This window comes from Muscardinus avellanarius (assembly GCF_963383645.1).
Source record: "Muscardinus avellanarius genome assembly, chromosome: 13".
Lineage (NCBI taxonomy): Eukaryota > Metazoa > Chordata > Mammalia > Rodentia > Gliridae > Muscardinus > Muscardinus avellanarius.
In genome coordinates, this window is record NC_137799.1 from 70,940,864 (window position 1) to 70,968,824 (window position 27,961).

Below are 27,961 nucleotides of genomic sequence, written 5' to 3' on the forward strand. Positions count from 1 at the left end.
AAGAACTTGAGTGGACAAGCGAGCAAAAGGCAGCATCACCAAGAGGAAATGAGGCCCATGGAGGCAGCGGCTGTCGCAAGCTGAGTGTTTCCTGCACACTTGGCAGTGTCAGTGCAGCCGCTCAGTCCTCACAACAGTCCTGTGAGGCGGCTGTGACCTATTTTCCAGTTCACTGATGAGAACACTAAGATCCCTTTGGGTAAAATGACTTGCTTACATCCACCTAGTGAGGGACAGAGAACTCAGGAGAGACTTGCGTCCACTGATGGGCAGAAGGCATGATTCCCACTCCACCAAGCTGCCCCCAGGAAAAGGTAACATGATTAATTTTAAAGGTATAGGTACCTATAGAGGTATCTACAGACAGTACTCATGGAGTACTACCTATACCTTCAATACAATGCTCTGGGTATTAAAGGATAACAAGTATATTTACTTGTTAAGAGACTTGCTCTTGACAATTTGAGAGCAAATATTGTTGTTTTTTAAATTTATCATCCTTCAAGGGTACTCAGAAAGCTCTGTTCCAGAAAGAACCACAAAATATATACACTAAAGCAAAGAATTCTTTTGCAATATAACTGATCACCCCATGACCTTTAGGCTATAAATGTTTGACTTTTTCTGCAATGAATTTTCTTTAAATAGGATATACTTTTAATTTGTAATGTGTTTCTAAAGATCTGTCTAAATTAGACAATTCTGGAAATGCTTAAGCAATGTTAAGAAGTTTTAATGAATGAATAAATGAAGGGCTTCACTTAACTACCTTTTATTTTATATCTTTTCTAAAGAATAGAATAAAAGGAAGTCTGGGGCATCAAAACCATGAACATTCCATCTCTATAACTTGCAGGATCACAATGATAGAAAGTCAAGAAGCAGAGCAAGGCAGCTACAGGACTACCATACCACTCAACAGGCATCTGTTCAGTAATTCCACTCCCTCTTAAAAAGATGGGAGTGGAGAACACAAAGAGGCCAAGACCACAAAAGCAAAGAGGATAGCAATCACACTCATTCCCCAAGATGCATTCCCCAGAAAAAAAAAACAAAACAAAATTCCAATAGTTAGATTTTGACTCGGATAAACATGCCATAAAACTTTTTTATTCTAATTTTTTCTAGTAATAAATAGGGAACTAGGAACTAAAATTCTCTCTTAGAAAAACAATCAACTTTATATACCATCTTACCAACTCCCACTTTAAGTGATTAGGGTGAGCCAATCTATCCCAAAATAGTTGTTAAACCTCTCTTAAAAAAACCCACAATCATAAAAATAAGATATTTAAGAACTGGCGCATCTGAAGAAACCCAAATAAAAATCTCAATCAAGAAATAATACACATTGCTAAATAATCTATCTTTAAGAGAATAAAAGCTGGATTTTCAAAGTTCAGAGTTCCAAAACAGATATTAAACTCATACTCAAATTCAGGCCAAAACTATGGCGCCAAGAAGTCAAAATTTCATATATATATATATATATATATATATATATATATATATATATATATGCACTATTTTTTTTTTGGTGGTACTGGGGTTCCTGGAAACCCTTCTACATCTGGGCTACACTCCCACATGTATTTTATTTTATTTTGAAGATTTAAAGAAGTTTATTAAAAGATAGAAATACAGAAAATAGTTACAGCCCCATGCCAAAATGGCATGGTGGGGAGGGCGACCCAGGCTAACTCACCACTCCCCCCCACACGTATTTTATACTTTTATTTGGAAACAGAGTCTCTTAAGCCAGCGCATCTGGCTTCAACCTGTGTGATCCTCTTGTCTCTGCCTCCCAAGCGTGGGGATTACAAGTGTGCGCTACCACGCCCGGTGTCAAAAGATATTTTAAAACACTGAAAACTCAGTTTCCAAACAACAATCTGAAACCTGCATGCTTAAAATGTTTATAGGAACTTAATTTTTATGGTGAAGACAAAAGTCATGTCCCAGAATAATTGAATGATGTGTCTATAATTTTCAGGAATTCTGTTTTTTACTTGATTTCAGAATGGTGACATCACAATTATTAAATATTGAAAAAAATCTTTGGGAAACTTGGCAGATGCTTACTATACCCTTGAAGTAATGGCACAAGTTCCTAAATCAAATCCTTATTGACTTATAAGGAGAATAATTCTGTAGCACCTGCAACAGTGAACTCAACAAGGTCAGTTAACTTAAAAAAAAAAAAGAAAGTAAAGCTAAAATGTAGTAAGACTCAATGAATTTGATAATCTTATAAAATCTACCCAAAGGCGTTTGGAAACCAGGCTGAAAATGCTATAATCTTCCTTCTCGCCCTTGCTCTATCAAATGAAAAGAGCACCTTAGAATGTTTTCAAGATACCTATAACTAAGATATAAGCCTGTTATTTTAGAAATACAATTTCAGGAGAAGATAGTTCAAGTATATTTTTTTTTGGGGGGGGGGACTCCACAACTTTTGATTTTGCGACATACTTTTTCTGGAAGCTGAGATTCAACTTCTTTCTTCAGTCTCCTCAGTAAAAATGGTCTCAACACCTTATGCAGACGTCTGATGATCAATATAGTTTCTTCTTCATTTAAGTCCACCTACAAGGGAAACCTAGATGAATCTTAATTTTTTTAAAAAAAGATACTTCACTAATAAAGCTTTCTGCTAAACTTACTATGTGTTTCAATACATGATAGAAATTTCACATGCATTAAAACAAGGTTTATGCTGGTCATGCACAACTCCAAATCTTCTTCCCAGGAGGGACTGAAATGACCTTTAAGTGGAGGTCTTTGTCTAAATGCTTAGTTTTGTGGAAAATGGCCTGGAAAACCAGTTTAAAATCATTTGTGTTAACAGCCCAAATTTTGCAGGGATGTGACTGGCAATAAAGACTGAGGTTGAGACAGAATGGAAGAAAAAGAGCGATAGAAAATGTGCTGTGTTCCTACTCCAAGCTGAAGCCATATACTGCCCTTCACTTTGCTGTTTCAGATGCAAAACCCACTAAGAGAAGAGGGACTTGAACATGAAAAGAGGAAGAACAAGAGAAGATAGGCTTGGCTCAGGCTGCTGGTGGATCCCTGAGGCCCTCCACCCAGGCTCTTCTCCTTTTTAGACCTTGACCTTGTTCAAATTAATCCTAGTTATAAACCCTCCTTCCTTTCCAGTCACCTTCCTCTACCAACCTCTAGGGGGCAGAGTGGGTTGACACTACTTTCTACTGGCCAGAACATTCTCCAATGGTCTGGGAAACACTGGACAAAAGGAAAAGGGCTTGGGATGGCCCCCACACCTAGACTTGGAGGGGAAAATAGTTCTGGGCTGCCGGGCGTGGTATTGCATGTTTGTAATCCCAGCACATGGGAGGCTGAGACAGGAGGGTCTAGGTTCGTGGCCAGCCTCAGCTACTTAGTGAGGGCCTGTTTCAAAATAAAGAATAAAAAAAAAAAAAATGGGCTGGGGATGTAGCTCAGAGGTAGAATGCCTCTGGGTTCAGTCCTCAGGACCACAAAATCATCACCATCATCATCATCATCATCATCATCATCATCATCACCATCACCATCATCCTGGTCTGAGATCATATCCACCCCACTGGCCCCATAAAGTAAGCCCCACCATAGAGCACCCTTGAGGGGTTTTTGGTGGCTCTAATGTTGTCAGCTTCAGGCCCTCTGATTTAATTTCATTGTCATGCAGCAGGTAAACACAAAAGTTAGAGGAGTACCCTTTCTCCAGTCATGGCAAATGGAGCATTAAACCACTGTTCGAATGTGCTGCAACTCTTAAAAATCGTGGGGAGGAGGAAGTTCAGGAGGGCCCAGAGTTCAGGAAGCTTATTCTGCAGCGGGGTCCCAGTCAGGAGGATTCTTCTGGGGGCCACGTAGTGGGTGTTTAGGACCTGAGTCAGCTTGCAGTGGTGATTCTTCATTCGGTGGCCTTCGTCCACTATCATGTATTTCCACCGAATCTGAAATGCAAGAGTGAGAACCAGAGCACAGTGAGCAGAAGAAAATGCAACTTCTAACAGGCAAATGGGAGCCGGGCGTTGAATGCACGCCTGTAATCTTAGTACTCGGGAGGCTGAGACAGGAGGATTGCAGGTTTTTTTTTTTTTTTTTTTTTTTTTTTTGGTGGTACTGGGGTTCCTGGAAGCCCTTCTACCTCCGGGCTACACTCCCAGACCTATTTTTTACATTTTCATTTTGGAAACAGGGTCTCCTAAACCAGCGCGTGCGGCTGGCTTCGAACCTGCGCAATCCTCCTGTCTCTGCCTCCCAAGCGCGGGGATTACAAGCGTGCGCCACCACGCCTGGCAGGATTGCAGGTTTGACGCCAACTTCAGCAACTTCGTGAGGGCCTGTCTCAAAATAAAAAATAAATAAATAAAAACAGGTAAGTGAAGGTGTGGGAGTCCAAAGAACCCATTCTTGGCACTAGATAACATGGCATGATACTCCTAAGACAAAAATCTCAGCAAACAATTTGCCATGCCTGATGGAGCGGGTACCTCATCATGTAATAATGCAACATTGAAGCAACAGTATTCTTTGGGGACATTCCAAATCAACCTTTCATACAGGATGTTTGACCCCAGAATGAAAGGGTCGATCCCGGTTGATCCTGCATGTAGATCCTGAGTCTTTCCCGATCCAGTGCTCCTGCTATTAATACTGGGTCATGAGAGCTATTCCAAATTCTATGGCCATGCCACCACAGCTCCTAGTAAGTACAGAATATAGATTTTTCACTTGAAGCAGAAGTTAATGACATTTTTCCAGGACAGCACTAGCAAGTATCTATAGCTGAGACTCTCCTGGCCTCCTGCCTTTTCTATTACACTGGCTTTAGGGCTTGACTCACTGTTTTCTCTTCTGTTCTATTCTGTTTTGTTTGAATTGGATGTTAGACTCCACTGGAGTCTTTCCCATAAAAAAAAGTCTGAACATTCAGCTTCTTTAAAAAAAAAAAACTAGAATAAGCAACTGGGCTCCCTCTGCTCATACATACTTCTTCTCTGCCAGGTGTAGGACCCGCTTGATTGAAAATGAACATATGCTCACAGGCAAAGAGGTAATACAAAAATACCATTCCTCCATTTATACCCAAACTACAGAACTAAACACAATTAAGTTTGACCTCAAAAAATCAAGAAAATTCATGGTACAAGCCTCCTTCCTAAGTCTAGAGTTCCTTTCTTCTCCCTTGTTTATCCTCAACCCTCTTCTAGGCCAACAATAATTTCTCAAAGGGAGAGCAATGAGGACTCTTCTACCAAGCCTATCCATCCCCTCCAGGGCTGTGTGATGGCCAAGAAGAACATGTGCTGCCGAGATGTCCCTGGATCCTACTGCAGAGCTTAGAGTGAGGAGGCAGGCAAGCAAAGCATATCCAGCCCTCCCTTCCCCATCAGAAACACCAGCAAGGTCAGAGGAAAAGAAATAAAACCACCAGTAAGTACTGCATGGACAGGTCAAAGATTTCCTCTACAGCCTCTAAGAAAAGTATTTAAGAATGAATAAAATTGGAGGATCAATGGCCCCAAACTTACAAGTAGCATAAAAATGGGACTCTGAACAAAAATATGTTTGAGTAAATATTCTACACCTACTTTCCTGATGAATGGAGCTTATGAAATAGTAAACAAGGAATCAGAGGCCTTTGTTTTGCTACTGAGTCTACTACTGATTAGGTCTTCCATTTGGAAAAAAAATTACTACCCCTTTCAGTACATCTGTTTCTCCATTAACAAATAAAAGCAATGCATTTCGTTACCAGGTGTCTCCAATGAATTTGAAATACAAATGCAGAAGACACGATATGAATTTTTTAAAGGATCTCCAATGTACAAATACATTCCCATAGTAATATTGAAAAGACATCACTTTTGACACTGCCGCATCCATCTCTGAGTGTGAGGAATAGGAGCCCAGCGCTGTTGTCAGTGACATCTCAATTATTAAACCTACCCCCGGAACACACATCCTTTATGATATTTCCCATGATGCCATGAAGGAAGCTCTCAGTTCTCAGAGCAAAGGTTTAATTCAGAAATTGAACAAAGCCCAGAAACAGGAATTCTGTTCAATTCCAGCCATAACTTAGTTTCACATGATAGTAGATTTCAAAACACCACGGAATAAAAATCAAAGGAAAACAATTAAGTTTTCATAATTTGTTCTATAAAAAAAAAACAAAACTTCCATCTTTCTAAATGAACATATTAGGAAACAAGATGATATAAATGGAAAAATAAAGAAACATTGATGTTTGGTGCCTAAAAGACAACTTAGGATAGACAAATGAGGAGATATGCAAGTCACAGAAACAATTCTTTTTCAGCTTCAAATAAAGAGTCCCAGGAACGGCCCTGAGTAATTGAAACATTTTGAATTTCACCAGGAAAAAAAATTATTTTTTGTCATTTTACCAAGAAAAAACCAAAACTGGATCCAGCACATGAGCTTCCACTAGGATGTGCTGGAATGGAGGAGACCTATGAAAAGGTGCCTGCTCATCTTTGGAAAGAAAACACAGGAGGAATGAAGGTTGATAACAACCCGGGGCAAGAAAAACAATGATTTCTTTCCAAGCTCATTTGGGGCTGTTGGAGAGAAAAGTTGCAGAAGGCACCCAGGCGAATTCTTTTAAAAGTTGTAAACTCATTAACTATGAGAGGATTTGGAAGAATCTCAGGAGCAGTCACATACACCCGAGAAATAATAAAAACCACCACCACCACAACAAAACAAAACAAAATAAAATATAGCTGGGCACGGTACATTACTGGAATCACACCTGTAATCCCAGTATTTGGGAGGCTGAGACAGGAAGATTGTAGGTTTGAGGCCAGCCGTAGGAAGTGAGTGAGACTGTTTTAAAATAAAAGAAAAATAAAAAGGGCTGGAGGTGTATCTGGGAGGTAGAATACCCCTGAATTCAATCCCGAGCACCAAAAACCAGTATCCAGAAAATTTAAATCTCTAACAAAAATATAGTAGACTCATAAAAAAATAAAAATATAAAAGAAAAAAGATAAAGAGGAGAGAAAAAGATCAGCCATTCAATGATCAAATAACACCACTGAGAATAGTCTGGAGAATAGTTTACACTCTGGTGAGACGATCCACAATTAGAGATATAAGAATTAAAAAAAAAAGTACCTTTGCAAGAATGTGCTTGTCTTTTATAATGTACTCATAAGTAGTCAAGAGGACATTGAATTTGCCACTCCGTAGCTGAGGGACAAGGGAGCGGCGCATGGCAGGGGTACCCTGGATGGAAAGAAAAATGCACAGATTACCCCATGAAAGTACACGTGCGCTATTTCCCACTATTCACCGCTTAATGGAGCCTAGACACGTGGCATACGCACACAAGTGCATTATCGCATCCTGATCCATTACCCATGAAGAAGTCTTGGCTAAAGCTTCCACGTCTGACTCTTTGCAGACCCTTATAGGAAGGTTTTCCCACTTAAGACTGAGGGAGGGAGAGAAAGAGGGAAATTGCAGGGAGTTTGCAGTAGTGGCGGGGAACCCGCCGCTTGGCTGAAAGGCTCCACTGCTGCAGGAGCGTGCAGCAGGCAGCCCTGGCGCCCGGGTAATTGCCTGACTTTGCAGGAACCATTCGGCACAGCGGCAGCTCACAGTGAGGCAGCCGGCAGCGCGCAGAATGCGCAGGATTTGTCATTTGTATTACTCTCATCAGAAACCTCGCAATACGATAATTAACAATTTTCTTCTGCATTTCACTATCTGAAAGTAATTATGGTTTATTACAGTAATCTTCTCGGGATGATTAACTCTCACTGTTTAGTACATGATGTACATGACAAAACTTTACAACCAAATACAGTTCACAGATGTGCATATGGAATGAAGAAAATACGGTCTATTTTTTGCTTTCCCACATTTATATATAAATACAGCATTCCAAACCTTGTAAGAAATTTTCACCACAGAAGGAGCCCACTTGTCAAATTCGTATGTCCAGTTAGATAGCGTCCTACAGAACAACAACAACAAATATAAAATACAAAAAAAAAGATGTTGGTATGAAAGTCAGTAGTTAAGAAAATGCTCTTATTCATTTCAGGCCTGGGGAATATGAAATACCTCAACTACATATTGATTTTAAAGGTGTGGAAATAAGAGGTAAGTTAGAAATAACCTTCCACAAAGCATGATAACTTTGTGTTTCAGAAAAAAAAAAAACTGAAAGAACAAAATATAAAATGCATAAATACAGGAGCCTTGCCCTAGTGATGGAAGGGATCTTTGGAATTAGGCCTATAAGTCCAGAGCAAACTTGGGTCAGGAAAAAGAAATTACAAAGCCACATGAAAATACATATTAAATACATCTGTCAAGAGGGAGCAGGGGAAGAAACACTGAATGACTGTTTAAAAAAAATCCTTGGAAGTGTCACCCCCATAAATGAGTCAGAACATGCAAAACGTAGATAAAATGCAAGGGGTGTCAAACACTATGGAGTCAGGTCACTCATATAAAAAGGTCTGCAAGTATTCCTCACGTAGACAAAAATTTGAAGAAAATGCATAAGTGCAATCCGAGGTCCAAGTTCGCATGAGCACTGAGATCTATGACAAGATCTCAGTCATTAAGCTGCAACCTAACACCCAGCCGCATACCCTGCCCTCCCAGGGTGGGTGGCTGCACTCAGTAGTGTCTGCCAACGATGGGTGTGGAGCTCCCCAGCGGGCCAGGCCCGGGGAAGGGAATGGCAAGGGCAGGCAGGGGACTTTCTGACGCAGCAAAGCCACTGAAACACAAGGTCTACCTACTGAGGTTAGTTTAATGCAAAACACATACTTATGATATTTTAATTTATGATATTTTATAGTCTCAATTTTTATTGGTACATTATAATTATGCACAATAGCAGGATTTGTCACTACATATGTTTATGTGCACATAACATAATTTGGTCAATTTCATTCCCTACTACCTCCTTTTCATTCCCTACGCTCCCCTCCTTTGGGTCTCCTTCCTCTATTCCCTTCTATTTTTATGAGTTTTTCCCTTCACCACTACTACCACCACCAGCTTTTTCTCTAGCTTTCACATATGAGAGAAAAGATACAACCCTTGACTCTCTGAGTCTGGGCAATAATTCTCATTTTGCTTTAAAAGATAAAAATAAAGGAAGATCTACAAATATATAATTTTTTGGCCGTATGTATTTGTGTATATAAACACACATATACATATACACAAGCACTTTTTCGGAATCGGAACCAGGGAAAGATTAAAAAAAAACTTAAAAGAAATACTCATACCTTTCCCTTTTGTGAGCCACTTCAGAGATCACAAGCTCCCATGAATGCAGTGCGCAGGCTGTGTAGACTGCAATGCTAGTGGCCGATAAGTTCACTTAACTAGCCAATCAAAGAGAACGGGCTCGGGTGGGGACTTAAAACCTAACTGCAGATGGCACGCTCTTGGCAATCCTACTACATGCTGCACCTCTGCCTTCCATGATGAACAAGGGCAAGCTACTAACAGGGAAATCTATGACATACAGGACAGCGACCATGGAATAAATGGCTTTACTTACGAAAGGGGAACGATGATGAGATAGGGGCCATTGAGTCTTTTGTGCTCCATCAGGTAAGTGATGAGCGCAATGGTCTGTATGGTCTTGCCTAACCCCATTTCATCAGCTAAGATTCCGTTCAAATTGTTATTATACAGGGAAACCATCCATTCCAGACCCTGGAGCTGAAATGAAGAGTAATTGCTTCAATTATCCAAGATGTGCACAGGTAATTAATACTAATACAACTCAAGTGAGGCTGTGACTTCTTAACTTCTCGGTGCTATATGCTGAGTCCCACAGTAGGAAGAGTGGGGGAAGCACCAATGCAGAAAGAATTTAAAATATGAGCCTGTAATCGCCCCTGCTGCTTGGCAGGTGCTGAGTGTTAATCAGATTTAGAAATGATGGGCTGTAGCATACTGGTGGGATTTAAAGTCGTTTTGCTGCTCATCCCTACTTAGCATTTCACAGTATACGACATTCTAGAATTATTACAAATGAAGAAAACCCAACCCAAAATCTATTCCCAACGCTCCAAGAACAAAAAGCCAATGTGAAGATTAAAGATGAACATACCAGAAGGCGGACCTGGCACACAGGCGCTGATCATCAGAAACAGCTTTTTTTTTTTTTTTTTTTTTTTTTTTGCTGAGAAACAGCTGGTCCCTGGGGTGCAGTCCCCACAGGGAAGGAGCTGGTGACCAGGGAGTCAGGCAGCTCTGCTGGCCCAAGGGAGGGCATCCTCTTCCTGGCAGAGGGAATGCTCCCAGGCAGCACATGGAAGTCTGCACCGTGGGAACTCCCCAACCACAGCATGCTGGAGCAGGCTGCTCAGAAACATGCTCCATGTATGATTAGAGCACAAAAGCACTGCACCAGAGACTTGGCTTTGGGCTCCTTACATTAAGTACAAAAGGAAGGAGAGGTGAAACTGGGCACAGTAATCCTAGCACTTGGGAGGCTGAGATTGGAGAATCGCAAGTTTGAGACCAGCAAGCAGTAGCTTAGCAAGACACTGTTTCTAAATAAAAAAATAAAAAGGGTTGGGGGATGTAGCTAAGAGGTAAAATGCCCCTGGATTCAATCCCTAATAACACACACACACACACACACACACACACACACACACATCCTCCATCCCCCAACTTTCACTTCCTTGCACCATTATACCACTAATGCTGGGTTTATTTATTTTTTACTTTTTTCTAGTACTGGGGGTTGAACCCAGGGCATTCTACCTCTGACCCCTATTTTATTCTTTTATTTTGAAACAGGGACTCAATAAGTTTCAGAGGGCCTCATTGCTGAGGATGAGCCTGGTTGCTGAGGATGGTTGTAAACCTGTGATCCTCCTGTCTCAGCCTCCCAAATATCTGGATAACAAGTGTGCACATCACACCCTGCTAATGCTGGGTTTACATGGTAGAATCAAGTATATGTGCAGATGTGTCTATCCGTGTATATACACATATATGTACACATTATATATTACATATTTTATACATATATAAAACATGTTAAAGTCAATTTAGTTTGCTAATAAAGTTATGCTTAGGGAAATGTTAGTGCTATTTTCTTTTATGTAAAAGCCAAGTGAATAATTAATGTATTTAAATTTGTTGTTATTGTGGTGGTAGTGGTGGTGGTGGTCCTAAGGGATGAACAGAGGAACATTCACCTTTGAGCTACATCCCTAGCCCTATTTTTTTTTTTTAATTTTGAAACAAGGTCTTACTAAGTTGAGGAGGGCCTTGCTAAGTTGCTGAGGCTGGTCTTAAATCTGGGATCCTTCTGTCTCAGTCTCCCAGGTACCAGGATTACAGTGTGTGCCACCATACCTGGATGAAAATACTTATTTAATGAATATTCCTTGCAAAAGAACATGTGAGGAGCTGGAGCAAATAGATATCAAGGTGTTTAAGATGGAAGGATCCCTCCAGAAGTTTGCAGTCAAAGAGGAAACAATAGGCACATATACCCATGTACTGAGAAATGGTGGATAGTGTCAATGAATATGTTTAAAGTTGTATTGGTGTGTGTGTGTGTGTGTGTATGCGCGCGCATGTGTGCATGCACTTGTGTATATGTACTGGGGATTAAACCCAGGGGCATTCTATCTCCAAGCTATACACCCAGACCTTTTTATTTTTAATTTTGAAATAGCATCACTTGAAACTGCTGAGGTTGGCCTCAAAGCCTGTGATCCTCCTGTCTCAATCACCTAAGTAGTGGGATTACAGGTCTGCACCACTGAACCTGGCTATGACCAGACTTTTTTGTAGGAAGGCACTGTGATGGTTTGAAGAGATACCTCCATAACCCACTTGGGGCACTTTGTGCAAAATACAAGTTATCTTAAAGGTTTTTGTGCAACTACAGTAACACTGACAGATAAGCAAAGAACTGGCAAGAGCCTCAAAGAATATAAACATAAGAGAAAGGAGGGAAAGGGGGGAATTAATGGAAACCATGAGGTGGTAGGTAAGAGAGGCTGCCCACCTGCAGTATGATCCTGGCACCACAAGACCTTCAGAAAATCAACACAGTACCAGAAGTACCTGAATACTCAGAGAAGTAGATTATCTCTAGCTTTCTCTCTCTCTCTTTTAATGAAAACTGGTAAATGGGGCTCAATTTTATATCTATGTGAATTTCAGATAACCCACAAAAGCAAGAACTAGCAGCAGAAAGTACTAGAAATTCACAAAGATCATGGGAAGTGATCTAGCCTTTCTTAAGTGATGGACCTGGGGGTAGGGACAACTGTTAGGTTTTGAAATGAAATTTTCTCTCCTTTTTTTGTGGTAATTCCCTGTGTTATTCTACCTCTGAGCTATATCCAGAACCCTATTTTATTTTTTGTTTTGAAATAGTCTAAGTTATAGCGGTCCTCACTAAGTTGCTTAGGCTGGTCATAAACCTGTGATTTTCCTGTCTCAGACTCCCAAGTATTGGAAGTATACCATGTTCATCTTTGAAACAAATTTATGAGTCTCTCCAGGAAGCAGCAAGAAGGCTGCAACTGTGCCGAGGTTAAACACTAATGATGCAAAAGCTTGTCAAAGAGCAAAGAAAAACCAGAGTCCAGAAGAGGTTGACCTGGAAGGCTTTTAGCCACAATTTGAACTAGTTTATGAGAAACAGAGACCTCATCAGGCATTTATGGGTGATCAGGTGCCAGAAGGAAGAAATTTCATGAGGCAAAAGCTAAGAGGGAGATCGTGCACTGCATGGTCAGGGAATCCGCAGCAGCCCAGCAATGGAGAGGGACAGACTCCACATCTAGAAGTGGCAGGAGCGAGGTTTAAAAATGCAGTGCTATGCCGGGCGTGGTGGTGCACTCTTGTAACCCCAGCATTCGGGAGGCAGAGACCAGAGGATCATGGTTCGTGGACAGCCTCAGCTACAACTTAGTGAGGCCCTCTGCAACTTAGTGAGACCCTATTTCAAAATAAAGAATAAAAAATAGGGCAGGGGGTGTAGCTCAGAGGTTGAATGCCCCTGGGTTTCATCCCCAGACCCGCAATAAATAAATAAATAAATAAATAAATAAATAAACAAATATAAAAATAAATAAAAATAAAAAGGCAGTGATAGCCAGGCATAGAAATTTCATGAGGCAAAAGCTAAGAGGGAGATCGTGCACTGCATGGTCAGGGAATCCGCAGCAGCCCAGCAATGGAGAGGGACAGACTCCACATCTAGAAGTTACATCTGGAATTACACTTGTAATTCCAGAATTTGGGAGGCAAAGATAGGAGGATCTAGGTTCGCTGACAGCTTCAGCTACTTAGTGAGGCCCAAGGCCCTTTACAACTCAGTAAGACGCCCTGTATCAAAATAAAGGATAAAACATAGGGCTGGGGGTGTAGCTCAGATGTAGAATGGCCCTGGGTTCTGTCCCCAGTACCGCAAAAAAAAAAAAAAAAAAAAAAAAAAGCAGTGAAAAGTGCTTATCAATAATCAAAAATGGGTAATACATATACAAATATGTGAAATTTTATTAGAACACTCCATGAGCTAGCATCTGTCTGAAAGGCCAAATGAAAAGACCACTCTAGACCTCACAAAGGCAGCATGGCCCTGGGAGAAAACATGACCTTACTAAAGCCAGAGAAGTGGTCAAAGCGTGCTCCGGAGCCTCTCGGGGGGGCCTAAAGCCCATTTCAGGATTTTCACAAGTTCTGAATGATTCTCATGATACTAAGGCATTATTTGTCACTTTTACTGCATTGACATCAGCACTGGTGATGCAAAAGAATGGTGGGTAGAGGCGGCCGGCATTTAGCACACGTCAGGGCTGCGTGGCACCAAGACTCGAGGCATGCCTTGCTCCAGAGCTGTGGCAATAGATGCAGCGCCAGATATTAAGGGTAGAAGGGACCTGCCCCCAAGAGTTTTGAGAGCCACTGGCCCAAAGCACCATGCACTTTCCTAGGATATTCAAAGATACGAGTCTTATAGTAATATGTGACATGTAAACATGTGGCATTCATGGTCAAAGATGCTTGCTAAATACAAAGTTAAACAAGTTATTTTAATCAGGAAGTTGATGTGAGTTATGTATTATACATTTATTTTTGCAGAGTTGTTCATGTGCTAATATACACTGTGGGTGGCCAATTCCGTCTTGGTAAGGCAGGGTCCCTGCCAGGGTGACCATCTCTGGTGGCTTGGCACAGTCCAGGCTCACGTCTATTAGCAACAGTAAAAGCCTCTACTATCTCAAGTACCCGGATATGCAATACTAAATTCCACAACAGTCCCAGTTAAAGCTGATAGTACTTCCTATATTTATTTAATGACAAAAACTTTACTTATTTATTTGAAACAACTCAGGGACTAATGTTCCAAGGAGTACACTTTAAGGTAGTAGGAGACAGAAGACAGAAGTTGACTTCATACCAGACAGGTCAAATGAAACATATGATATGTGTATAGCCTACTTATTAATCGAAGCACAGATGCTGATGACTTTATTTTAATAAAAATTCATAAATGTAGCAATTTGCTAGGTGAATCCATAGGATGAAACTATAGCCACAACTAAAATTATTTATTTATTTATTCATTCATTCATTTATTTATTTATTTAGTGGTGCTGGGAGAGAACCAAGGGGCATTCTACCTCTCAGCTATATCCCCTGGCCTTTTTTTTTTAATTATTATTCTTTATTTTTTTTGTAACAGGGTCTCACTAAGTTGCAAAGGACCTAAGTAGCTGATGCTGGTTGCAAATCTCAATCCTCCCATCTCAGCCTCCCAAATGCTGGGATTACAAGCGTGCGCCACAACTAAAATTTTTAAAGAAATATTTCATTGGTTTTAAGATGGTATGGACTTCCCCTATACTAAAAGAATGGAGCTAAGTTTTCTCTTATGACAAGATCCACAAGAAACTGCTTCAAAGGTTAAGAGAGCATTTCTTATAACAAAATCCATTCCAAAATTATAAAAGAGAAAGCTGGTATGTCATGTTCTAGGAAAGGAGACAAGATGGAAGTACTCTTGAAAGAAGAGTTATCGGCAAGATGGGAAGAATCTCAATACAAGTGATGTGACCTACGCTGTGTCTCCAACTTTAAGCCATTGACATGTGCCTGGCATCCTCCCACCAAAATCAGGTAAAAGACCATGACTGGCAAAGAAACACAAATTAAATGCCAGTTACCTGGTAATGCTTTAGGGTCCCGTTAATGAGGAGGGCAGACTGCTTCTCCACCCTCTCCGAGATGGCGTGAGCCACGGTATAGTAGGACTGGGAGCCTCTGGCACTGTACTGCATGCTGTATTCATCATCCACATCCTGCTTCGCCGTCCTGAAGAAGGGGAGAACCCCAGGCAGACATGAGTGCATGCGTTACTTCATCCACAACGTGAACCGAGAGTCCAAAATAGCTGCCGTCAGCACGGTTTAACAACTACAAGATGCCTTGTAGTTAAAATGCATTCTCTGTAATCTTCACAGAAGCTAAGAAAGGTAAGCACTATTATTATCATCCCTATTCTATGCCTGTGAAGAACCTGAGGCTCAGAGAGGTTGCTTCATTTGTCCAGGTCATAAAATGTGTCCTGGACTTCTAACACTGGTAGGGGCTTGAGCCCTATAGCTGTAGATCAGTATTTTGCCAGTGAAGCCGCTCCAGGCTCTCTGGATGCAAAAATAAAGTTCACAAGCACTGGCTAAAAAGTGGAGGACCAGTAGGAGGATCAAAGGGGACATTAAAAGCACAGGAAAGAAGGCAGTCTTCAATCTCCTATACCTGGCTAATGAGGTATTTTGCTCTACAGACAATGAGGAGCCACTGAGGGGTTCCTAACACCATCAATGAAGGCAAAGGGCAGGACACACTGGGAAAACATTGGTTCCTGGAGTGGGGCACATAGCCATTGAAAAAAAGGGGAAAATATTAGCATTTTGTATTATTTCTGGTTTTTGAAAAAAAATCTCTCTCTTTTTTTTTTTGGTGGTACTGTGGAATCCAGGGGCTTTTCTACCTCTGGGATATATTCCTAGACCTATTTTATACTTTATTTGGAAACAGGGTCTCAGTAAGTTGCTGAGAACCTCACTAAGTAGCTGAGGCTGGCTTTGAACCTGTGCGATCCTCCTGTCTCAGCCTCCCAAGCACTGGGATTACAAGCATGCGCCATCACTCCTGGGTGAAAACATCTCATCTTTTAAAATAGTTCTCCTTTGATGCTGGGCATAGTGGCACATGCCTGTAACCCTGGTACTTGGGAGGCTGAGACAGTAGGATGACAGGTTCAGGACCAGCCTCAGCAACTTAGAGATAAAATAAAAAATAAAAAGGGCTGGGAGTATAGGTCAGAAGTAGAATGCCCCAGGTTCAAACCTCAGTGCCAAAATGAAAAAATGAATGAATGAATTGAAGAAAATAAAATTTGTTTCTTTTACATACTGTTTCACAGTAATTTTTATAACAAAAGGAAAGAGATGTGCAAACCAATGGTAGCTCGCACTGGAGGGGGTGAGAGGTGGAGCTGGCATTCAAACAGGAGGGAGAATTCTGGGCTGAGCGGACTCAGGGCTGACTGGCTGCGGCAGCCAGGCTGAGGCAAGGACAGCAGGTTCAAAGCCAGCCTTGCTGGCTTAGGAGACCCTGTTTCCAAATAAAATATAAAAAATAGGTCTGGGAGTAACTGTGAGCATGAAGCCAGCTCCCTTCATTAAACAAGTTTGGTTTTGTTTTTTCTTCTTCTTCTTCTTCTTCTCCTTCTCCTTCTCCTTCTCCTTCTCCTTCTCCTTCTCCTTCTCCTTCTCCTTCTCCTTCTCCTTCTCCTTCTCCTTCTCCTTCTCCTTCTCCTCCTCCTCCTCCTCCTCCTCCTCCTCCTCCTCCTCCTCCTCCTCCTCCTCCTTCTCCTTCTCCTTCTCCTTCTTTTGTACCAGGGATGGAACCCAGGGGCATTCAACCTCTGAGCTGCACCCTCAGCCCTAATTCTTATTTTTTATTTTGAAACAGGGTCTCACTAAGTTGCAGAGGGTCTCGCAAGTTGCTGTAGCTGGCTGTAAACCTGTGATCCTCCTGTCTCAGCCTCCCAAGTACTGGGATTAAAAGCATGTGCCACCACGCCCAGCTCACAGTTTGTTTTTTCTACAGAAAGATTCAAGTCGGGGGCAGGGGCACACATCTATAATCCCAGTACTTTGGAAGCTGAGACAGGAGGATGGCAAGTTTAAGAGCCTCAGCAACACAGCAAGACTGTTTCAAAATAAAATAGGTCTGGGATGTAGCTCAGAGATAGTACCTCTGGGTCTAATTTCTAATAAAATACACACACACACACACACACACACACACACACACACACACACCATAGTACAATGCTCATGCAATGTGTCTCCAAGGAAAAAAAACAGAGACAGATACACACTCAATAATTTGTTTGGCATCCTTCTCTGAAACTTCTTCACTGTTTGGATCCAAAAGGATTTTCTCTTCAGTTTCTTGCCTACTGGACTCTTCTTCCTCATCCTGGGGAAGGAGCAAAGATGAGGGGAAGCTACATTTTAGCAAGGGAATTTTTGAATGGCATTTGCTGAGAAGAGTCACATACAACTTCACAAATGATGCAAGTAAATACAATGAAGAGGGGAAACATACTTAAGCCAGGAAGTTCACCATCCTGATGCTATTTAAACCACTAAAATGACAGAGTGAAAGAGGCCCTCTGGGGCGGGGGGCAGGGAGTCAACCCCCTAGACCCTTGTTCCTGAGAATAAACATGTGAAAATGCATACTTTGCAGAAAGATGCATATTTGGAATCACTAGCTAACAGAGTCCTGAAGACCCTATCTGTTCTCTTAGTGAAGTTCTATATCCCTCTGTCCAAAGGCGGATTGTAGAAATCTAACATTCTCCTTTTCCTAAAGCTGCTCTCTTTGAAGATACCCTCATGACCCTGTGGGCCCCAGTGTGTTCTGGGTAGAGGAACACTGTTTTCTGTGGCTGCTTCACAGCACACATTCCTGAACATTTAGATGAAAAGTGTCACTAACTTGGTGAAGGAGTCATTAAATCCCTACTCCTCAACTAGGTACCACATTTCACTGACCAGTTTGATAATGCCATTAAACATTCATTATGTCCCTTACTCACCTGGGTATTAAAAGCAAGTTTAAAGGTAACCATGTTTTTGCATATCTCTCTTTTAAATTTTTATTGGTACATTATAATCATACTTCATCTTGAAGTTCAGAGTGATAGAGATATGCGTGCACACGGCACTTGGTGAGCCTCACTTGGCCCTCTGGCTCCCACCTCACTCCCGTCCCTTCCTTGTACACAATATGCACTGATAACTTTGTATAAGCACATCACGTCTATTGGAGTGTTTCATCAAATCTCCTTCCTCCCACCTGCCTCTCTCCCCTAGAACCACTCCATCTGTCCACTATGTAACAGCACAATTCACCATAGCCAAATTATGGAACCATCCTAGGCATTCATCAGGAGATGCATGAATTGTGAAACTATGGGGTATACATACAATTAAATTCAACTCCACCATAAGAAAGAACAAAATTGTGTCATTTGCCAAAAAATGGATGCAGCTAAAGAACATGATGTGAGATTAGCCAGTTACCAAAAATCAAGGGCTGTATGTTTTCCATCATATGTAGAAGTTAGGGAGATATTGGGATTGCAAAAGGCACTCTATAACTCTTGTATGAAAAAAATATGAACTGGCCCAGTAGCAATGCTGAAATCAAAGGATGGTGATGATGCCAGGCCATTTGCAAGTGGAAGATGGCTCAGGACAGCACACCTTCATGTCCTAAGTGAGCAAAGAAAGCTGTACCATAGGTCAACTGAGCTGCTTTGTGACCCAGGGCACCTGTCCACTGGTAAGAGTTCACCTTTTGCCAGCTGCCTGGAGCTGTCTGTGGCTGGCAGTCCCAGGGGACATCCCTGGTTAAATTGCCTACTTAATTTTACTTCTGCCCTCTGTGGCTCCTAGTCAAAGAGAAAATTCTTCCAGCACACCATTTATGGACTTGTTCTTCCAAGTAAACAAGACACAGAGAAAGAGCAGGTAGGGAAGAAAATCAGTATTCCCCTTCCCCAAAAAAGTTTTTGCTACTTAGTGGTTATGCCTTTTTAATGCGATTTTTGTTATTTTTTCAAAAGCTGTAAATGTTCATGGTAGGTTAATTTTGAAAATAAAGATCCAAAAATAGAAGGAAAATAGCCATTGTCATAAAATACTGGTAAGCAATTATCAGTAAGGCTGCTTTACCAGGTCTTGCACCTATTACCATGGCACTCAAACTTTAAGAGTCCTCTGTGCCAGGAAACATCGGATTTACTGACTAAATATTAACAATATTCTAGGAAAGGAGATCAAATCTTCTTTCAATTCTTTTCTTTGTAATTGTTAAGTTAAATATCTCATAATTGGTCTAACAAATACTTTTCCTTCCTTCCTCCCTTCCTTCCTTCCTTTCTTTCATTCTTTTCGTGGTACTAGGAATTGGACCCAAAGGCATTCTACCTCTAGGTTATATCCCCAGCCTGATTTTATTTCTGATTTGGAAACAGGGTCTCACTAAGTTGCTGAGGCTGCGATCCTCCCGTCTCAGCCTTCCAAGTACTGAGATTACAATGTGCGCTACCACACCCAGCAATTATTTCTTAATTTCTACTAAAAGTAATATAAAAGCCCCACTTTATGTTCTAGGTATGCTAAGCATTCCTTCAGAGAGACTGAGATGTGATTCTCATTGGGTAACAGGTATATCCAAGGATTCAAATAAGAACCACATTTAGAGAAATCAAGAGGGTCAATCAACTCATTAAGCCCAGCCCACACTGCCCTTTATATCTCAGTTCTCAGACTTAAAACTTCAAATAAACTCTTAAGGCCTAAAGGACTTCAGAATTTTTATTTTCAGTACTGGGTACTTGATAAATTTTTAAGCAGATAACTTTCAGTGTGAACCAGTTGGGGACCTAGGCTTTCTTTCTGAAAATATTTCATCTTCAATTTTCCTGAAGCCCTTTTCACCATCTCCAGCTGAATGCCCGCTTCTCTTTCGTTGGTCCCAAATGAACTTAGAATCTACCAAGTTTCCCCATCAGCCAGGATCCCTCAGGGGATCATGGTATCAGTAGGCATGTCTTTCAGTGCTCTTGACAATGCTCAGCCCTCATCATTACCTGAAAAACAATTCCAGATGTAGAAGGGATTTGGGGACCAGGCCTACATTAAGAAAAAAGTTCCCTCCCAAATTAACGTTAAAGGCAGTGAGCCCCAAGCAGAGATACATCCATACCTCCTCCTCATAATCAGAATCACTCTCTTCACTGTCGGATCTGGGGGCAACTTCGTAACTAAGGAAAAGGAGAAGATGAGGCTTAGTTCTTTAAATTATATAGAAATATAGACACACATGACTTAAGTAGCTTGTTCTATGTACAGATGACAAATGTGGATAGAAACTTGCAAAGTCTCAGCAAATGCAGTTCTGAAGATTTTACAAGGATCACCCAATTCCAAGAAGCACAGAGAACACCAGTAATGCTGCTTTGTGTCGTACCCAGGATTCATTTCCAGCCAGGCATCCAGCTGACTTGCTTTGGGTGCTTCTGGTCCAAACAAAACCTTGCCGGTTTCTGTGTGGGTCACTTTGACAGGCAGGTCACTCATCTGACTGCTCTCATCTATAGGCTAGAAAGAAGGGGGAAATCATGTCATTGCTGGCTGTTCAGACATCCTGCTCATTTCTGTGCTGGACATCTCTTAACTTTTGGGCTTCCCAGCATCTGGGATGGCTCATTGGAAAATGAGAGGCCACCTTCCATTAGAGTAACTGAAAATGCCAGCATCCCTGGAAGCCAAGGTGCAGGCACAAGACCTGAGCCCTTCAACACAATGCACTTGAAGTGTCTGAGTTAGAAGCTGGAGGTTTGGGAAAGCGGGGACCAACAGGGACACAGAGAAGGGCAAACCCGAGCAGCAGCAGTGCTCATTAAGTGGCGAGGGTGTGCCAGGCTGCCATCTGCCCCAGGAGCAGCCATGTCTTCACTAAACAGGTTTACAGTATAACAGAGGACACAGCCCTGAGTCAGGTTCTCCACTCTTCCTGGAGACCTGATGAGTTACCCAATATCCTCTTGCAGGTTGAGCATCCCAAAGCCCAAAGTCCAAAATGCAAAACTTCACGAGTACTCACAGGACACCCCCACAACTGGAAAATTCCACCCCTGACCTCAAGGGACAAGTCACACTCAAAATGCAGACACACTAAAAATATTATATAAAATTACCTTTGGATTATGCATCTGAGATGTATATATAACATAAAAGATGTGCATGTTTACACTCCCAAGAAATCTTACTTTGTATATGCAAATCTTGAAAAAAAAAAATCAAAACACTTCTGGGCCCAAGCATGCAGGATAAGGGATTTCCAATCTGTACTAAAAAATGCAGACAAACTAAAAATACTTTGTAAAATTACCTTTGGATTATGTGTATGAGATGTACATACTACATAAAGAATGTGGGTGTTTAAACTTCCCCAAGAAATGTTAATTTTTAAATGCAAATCTTGAATAATTAAAAAAATTCAAAATACTTCTGGGCCCAAGAATTTAAGATAAGGGAACCTCAACCTGTACTATGTTCCGTTCTCATTTAGAGGAGGCAGAGTTCATCTTGGTTGTCTAGAACTAAAAACCCCTAAAACTTCAACTATCGGTAAGGTCATTACCACAAAGCCATGGTTTCAGAGAGAACAGAAAAAGGAAAGGTGCCATAGTCTGTGCCATATCATTTATGCCTCCTCTGGCTTCTGTCCTATTCTTTATCCCAAGCCAAATCACCAGGTATGTAACTCTGCCACTGTACTTTGGAACGTTATAAAGAGAAAAGACACACTTCTGTGCGAGGTAGTGAATTGACCAAGGCTGAGTCGAAGCTCATTACCAGACTCTGAAAAAATGGCTTGCTAGGAAAATTAAGAAAACAAATGAAATCTCAGCAGTTGTATTTAGCCAAGTCCGCAGGACAAACTGTCTTAAAAGGCCTGGGAATGAAGCAATCCTATGCAAGTGAGTGGCACCAATCACTGGGTGACCAACTTTTAGGAGCAGATCTCCAGGTCAGATGTTTGGAAAAGCTTGATTTGCGACTGCTTCAAGTTACCTATTTCTTGAAGAGTAATAAAATAAAATATTTAGGCAATTCACGATTTCAAATAAATTTTCCCTAAATTACTCTTAGTTGGTTTTGTGGTAAAAAAACCTCCACTCTCTCTATATAGGAAACACCCTCAGCTATAATTAGGATTTCCATATAATATACTATTCCAGTTAAACAAAAATCATAGGAAAAACAGTATGCTGAAAGTTACCTTCTTTATCTTATGGGATAATGTCAAAAAAAATTTTTTTAAATCCCAGTAGTGCCGGGCGTGGTGGCGCATGCTTGTAATCCCCGCGCTTGGGAGGCAGAGACAGGAGAATCGCGCAGGTTCGAAGCCAGCCGCGCGCTGACTTAAGAAACCCTGTTTCCAAATAAAAATGTAAAAATAGGTCTGGGAGTATAGCCCGGAGGTAGAAGGGCTTCCAGGAACCCCAGTACCACCAAAATAAATAAATAAATCCCAGTAGCACCTTCAGGATAAGAATCAATATATTAGTGATAATTCACAAAAATAACCTTATAAGAAGAAAATGCTTATGCCCAGCTGCCTTTTCTTTTCTTTTCTTTTCTGTGGGCTAACACAACAGTTTTGAGCACCATTACTCTGCATGGCAATGTGATGCTTCTTGCTCATTAATGTAAAAGGTCATCCCTACACTCGTAAGATAAAGAAGGAAATCCACTGTTTGCTATCATTTCCTTCGGAAAAAAATCATATCTTGAACTATTTTAATAGAGCCTGTTTTATTGCTAATGTCAAAGAAAATTGGAAATCACAGTTGCTGGAATTAGAACGTTGGCAAAAGCACTAAATAAGCACAGAAGAGTAATAAGAATGTTATTTCAAAATAAATAGCAAGATGTCCACTTTGTAAACTCCAGCAAATAGAACTTACACATGTTAAAATTAAAAAGAAAAAAAAAGGCATATGTCACAGGCCTCAGATGAGGAGCTAATTTTCTCAAGAGAGAAGAAAACCACTATGACCCTAGCATGTTAACTCTTTCCTCACGTGCTTGTTAATTATAGACTGAGGTATCGATGAATGCTTAGGTCAGGCTTGGCTTTCGCAAACTGGAGTTGTTTTTTACATGTTATATAGTATTCTTCCTGTATTTTTTACACATTAGATATTTTTCCTGATCCATCCTTCCTTCCTTCCTTCCTTCCTTCCTTCCTTCCTTCCTTCCTTCCGTCCTTCGAGATAGATTATAGTGGCTAGGCAACATTCTCAAGAGGTCTCTACATAGAAGAGTGGTTCAGCCTTCCTCCTGCACCCTTGCTTCGTGAGTTCATAATAGGACACGTGTGTACAGTGATTCTGGAATTGGAAGGGGCAATCCCCTCATCTATCCCAATCTTTTAAGCAGGTTTATCAGAACATAAAGGAAGAAGGTGGTTTGAAACAAACTTCTTTCCTGTCCTACTCAGGGGGTGCAGCTTCTCATTATGAATTGCTGGCAACAGATGCATTTCAGAAAGAAAAAAAATTTAATCCATAAGAATTGTATCCTCACCAGGCCTGGTGGCGCACACCTGTAATCCTAGTACTTGGGAGGCTAAGATAGGAGGGTCACAGGTTTGAGGCCAACCACAAACACTTAAAGAAGCCCCCAGTAACTTAGTGATCCCCTGCTTTAAAATAAAAATAGGGCTAGGGTTGAAATGTAGAGGTAGAATATCCCTGAGTTCAATCCCCACTATCACAATAGAGAGAAAGATAAAATTATCATTATTAGGAAAATTTTAGAAATACTAAAAAGGAAATTTAAGATGCATACTTATACATCTATACTTACAAACTCTACTGTAAGCCTACCAGGTTATCAAGAAAATATATCAATCAAATATGTGACCTTTTTAGTTTACATATTTTTATAAAATCAAATTAATAATAAACTAGGGAAAATGGGTCATCCTTTATGCTTCTGTGTTATCTACTGAGCAAATGCAATTATGGAATTACTTCAGATTCTTTTATATTCACAACTATATGACTAACTGCACACAAAAAATTTCTGGGATGGTCCACAAAGAAACTTCAAAGACTACCAATCAACTGATTGGTAATCTGAGATGGAAGTAGATTACTTTTCACTGACCCCTTTTGTAGTATTCTAATTTTCCACTTCTAATATACTACTGTTTTTACTTAAAAATGATTAGCTGACTAAAAATAAAATTAGTATACACAGAGACGGGTGCTGCATGGTATGACGGGGATTCTGTCCAGCAGAGCCTGGTAAGGTGGGTACAGCTTCCCTTACCTCTCCATCTGGTCCCAGGGCAGACTCTCCACCCTCTGCATTCTCTTCAGCCTTCTGCAAAACAACAACCAACATCAAATGTTATGTGTGAGTCAAGGAGGACAGGGCAGGACTTCATCACAACTCTCTGGTATGTGACAGTATTTCTTTACTGCCTACCATCATCTAACAAAGCTAAGTGTTGGTGACTTTTTATTTTTATTTTTGTTCTGCTGGGGATTGAACCCAGGGGCCTTCTTCCTCTGAGTTACATGCCGAAACCCTTCTTTAAATTTTTGAAACAGGGTCTTGCTAAGTTGATGAGGATCTCACTAAGTTATTGAGACTGGCTTTGAACCTGCGATCTACCTGTCTAGGCCTCCCAAGTCCTGGGGCTACAGGTGTGAGCCACAATGTGTAGCAAATGCCTTTTATTGTTCTATGCTACCGGAGGCAAAGCCTGTGTTGTGTTCACAACTTGCAGAGTCATTTAAAGCCAGATGATATTCAAGGCCAGCACACTAGAGATTTGTAGATTGTTTCTTTAGGGACCCAAAGAGCTTGAGATCTGGCTACACCAAGACAGCAGTGAGAATGTGAACATCCTTCTTGTGTTTGGCACTGTGAAGACAAATCCTGACATAATTAGCTCAACTTTCCTATTCCCTAAGCAAGTTTTCATCAGCAATGAAGAATAGCATTCTAAAAATGTCCATCAAGAATAAACTCTGAACTGCTCCTGGGTTGTAAAAATATAAAACAATCCAAACTTCTGTGAATTCACTGGGTGTTTGTAATATATAGTATTTCCACAGTGTATATATGGGGAAACTGGATGCAGATACTGTGATCTCATGAAACATTTTGCCATCTACCATGTCTTAAATATTTCAATATCTTAGTCCATTAACCTCTAGATACCTCAAGGACAACTAAATGAGAAGCAAACTTTATGTCACATTTTGTATAGACCCAAGAGTGTCTCATCTGTAATATGTACAAGGCAGGCTGAAATTTCTTCTATTTATAATAACCTCTCTGATAAGTAAAATATTTATATCACCTTTACAGAATCTCGATTCTAAACTTGTTCCTGAAAAGCTGTAGTATTTTTATGTAATACAATGAGGGCGAAAAACTCTAGTTATTTCCATTATCGAGATATTGAAGGAAATGAGCTTTCCTCCCTAGGGCTCTTTAGTTAATTAAAAATATACACAATGATATGGAATCAATATTAACTCAACTTCATTTACTTAAGACATTGATTCCATTAATATATCTTTGCCTTTCATGAGAATAACTCATAATATCTTGATACAACAACACTAATGAAAAATGTTTAATGTTCAAAATCTAGCCTTTTGTCCGTACTGAAAATCGGTTCCATAAATTTTTGAAAATTTTCACATTCTTTTATAATGTAAATTTCTTACCAAACCCACATGTATGCATGCAGGCCAAGGCACAAGGCATAAAACATGTAACTTCTACCAAAGAGCAGGAAATGAAATACTCCATTTGGTTATGATTGTCCAAGAATTTAATTTCTGTTTATGCCACCCTAAAATTAAAATATTTACAAACTCAAAAGGAATGATGGGCTTTGAAGGGCACCAGGCCCTCTCTACAGGCGAGGGATACGATAAATAATGACAGAACCCTCAGCTCATGGATGAAAAAAAAAAACATCCCTGCCACCAGCCACTGAAGGCTCTGTGTCTAGGTTTCTCAAGCACTGTACTCAAGGGACAGTTTTAATTAAGGGGAGAAAGTCAATTAATCCCACCATTCTTTCCATACGAACCAGAAATAAGCTACAAATTTGGCCAACAAAGAAAATCAAATGAGACAACGAAAAGGCCAATTTCCAATATCTAGCAAGTGGAACTGGATTGCCATTTCAATGAACAGCACATTAAAAAGCTTGAAGCACCATAAATGAACAGAATGAAAATGATTCTGAAGGATATTTTCCTATGAATATACTGTGGACTAGCCAGAGTGTTATCTAACAATGGCTTCATAATCGGGCCTTTTCATTAATTAAAACCTCCTAACCTATTTTTTAATTCTATTAGGTATCAAATGCAAGAAGCAAAACCCCATTAAGTTTAAGGCACCTGGCTCTGGAATTAGACAACCTGAGTGTGAATCCCAGCCCTGTGACTCAGTGCAAGAGGCCTGGGCTGTGGGATCTTGAGCACATCTGCTTCCTTTTGTGTCTCAGTTCCCCTTTAGGTAAAACAGGAACAGTAAAAGACCCAGGCTGCTTCAGGACCAGTTCACTTTTCAAATACGCACAATCCAGCACTCCATGTAATGTATGTCAAAAGTGTTCATCTCTGTAAGTAACCTAACAGAGTTAGGTTCCAAGTCAACAGTGGTTCCAAGACTTCTTTTTTTTTTTTTTAATGTCTGTAATTAAGACTGGCTCTAGCATTATCTGAAAACCACCTTCGCAGGGCCATGAGGTCAGGGATTTCTGTTTGTTTTGCTCATTGAGGCATTCTCATGCCCGCAGGGGTGCCTAGCACTTAGAAGTCACTAAATAAATATTTGGTGAATGAAGGGAAAGAATGAAAGCATGAAGAACAATGCCTTCTGCTTAGCATATCCCTGCTGAATTACTATTAGTATATCCGCACTGATTATACTTAGTATATACTCACTGATTATTATTATTGTCATGAGCAGTTGCAATGTATTTGCAAACCATAAAGCAGTTAAGAGCACACACACACACACACACATACACACACACACACACACACACACACACACACAATTTGTCACTGAACTGGGGCTCTGTGTGACCTCTCTGAAGCATGCCCTGTCCCTAGACCCAATTCTCCTACGTAGTTATCAGAGGTAGTAGCCAGGTGGCAGTCTATCTAAGGCAAGAGGTGCCCCCTCTCCCCTTAGGCTCTAGATTCTCCAGCTTGGTGACTTCTGGTTGGTGTATTTTCACAAATCTATGTCTTCCTATCAAGCTGATGCTTTGTCTCTGAATAAAAGACAAAGCAAAACAAAATCAAAACCTCTCTCCCCGCCGGGTGTGGTGGCGCACGCTTGTAATCCCCGCGCTTGGGAGGCGGAGACAGGAGGATGGCGCAGGTTCGAAGCCAGCTGCGCGCGCTGGCTTAGGAGACCCTGTTTCCAAATAAAAAAAAGTATAAAAATAGGTCTGGGAGTGTAGCCCGGAGGTAGAAGGGCTTCCAGGAACCCCAGTACCACCAAAAAAACCAACCAAACAAACAACAAAAAAAACCTCTCTCCTAGTCAAATTTCTACAGAAGACCCTGTGATCAGTGCTACCTGTGTCCCCAGTGAATTGGCCTGGTGCTAATGGGGCAGCTGCTACCGTGTTTCCTGCCACTTGAGGATTGTTTGTTTGTTTGTCTGTTTTATGTGTGATACTAGGAATTGAACCACCCAGGAGCATTCTACCTCTAAACTACTCTCCCAGTCCTTTTTATTTTTGTTTT

General features: G+C 40.9%; 1 protein-coding gene across 3 annotated transcripts in view; it reads right to left on the reverse strand.

Moving 5' to 3' along the window:
• Nucleotides 1–27,961, reverse strand: part of SMARCA2 (SWI/SNF related BAF chromatin remodeling complex subunit ATPase 2) — a gene marked incomplete at both ends in the record, with an annotated part of 188,879 nt that overhangs the window by 110,370 nt on the left and 50,548 nt on the right. For 2 of the 3 annotated variants that reach the window (XM_080709568.1, XM_080709566.1), the window contains 10 exons: nt 2,473–2,586; nt 3,720–3,962; nt 7,156–7,266; nt 7,933–7,999; nt 9,572–9,735; nt 15,225–15,372; nt 17,450–17,550; nt 20,353–20,410; nt 20,617–20,747; nt 24,495–24,548. In XM_080709568.1, coding sequence (XP_080565694.1) covers nt 2,473–2,586; nt 3,720–3,962; nt 7,156–7,266; nt 7,933–7,999; nt 9,572–9,735; nt 15,225–15,372; nt 17,450–17,550; nt 20,353–20,410; nt 20,617–20,747; nt 24,495–24,548 — 1,191 coding nt within the window. The remainder of the gene's footprint in view (nt 1–2,472; nt 2,587–3,719; nt 3,963–7,155; nt 7,267–7,932; nt 8,000–9,571; nt 9,736–15,224; nt 15,373–17,449; nt 17,551–20,352; nt 20,411–20,616; nt 20,748–24,494; nt 24,549–27,961) is intronic. The other variant, XM_080709567.1, reaches the window with a different exon arrangement.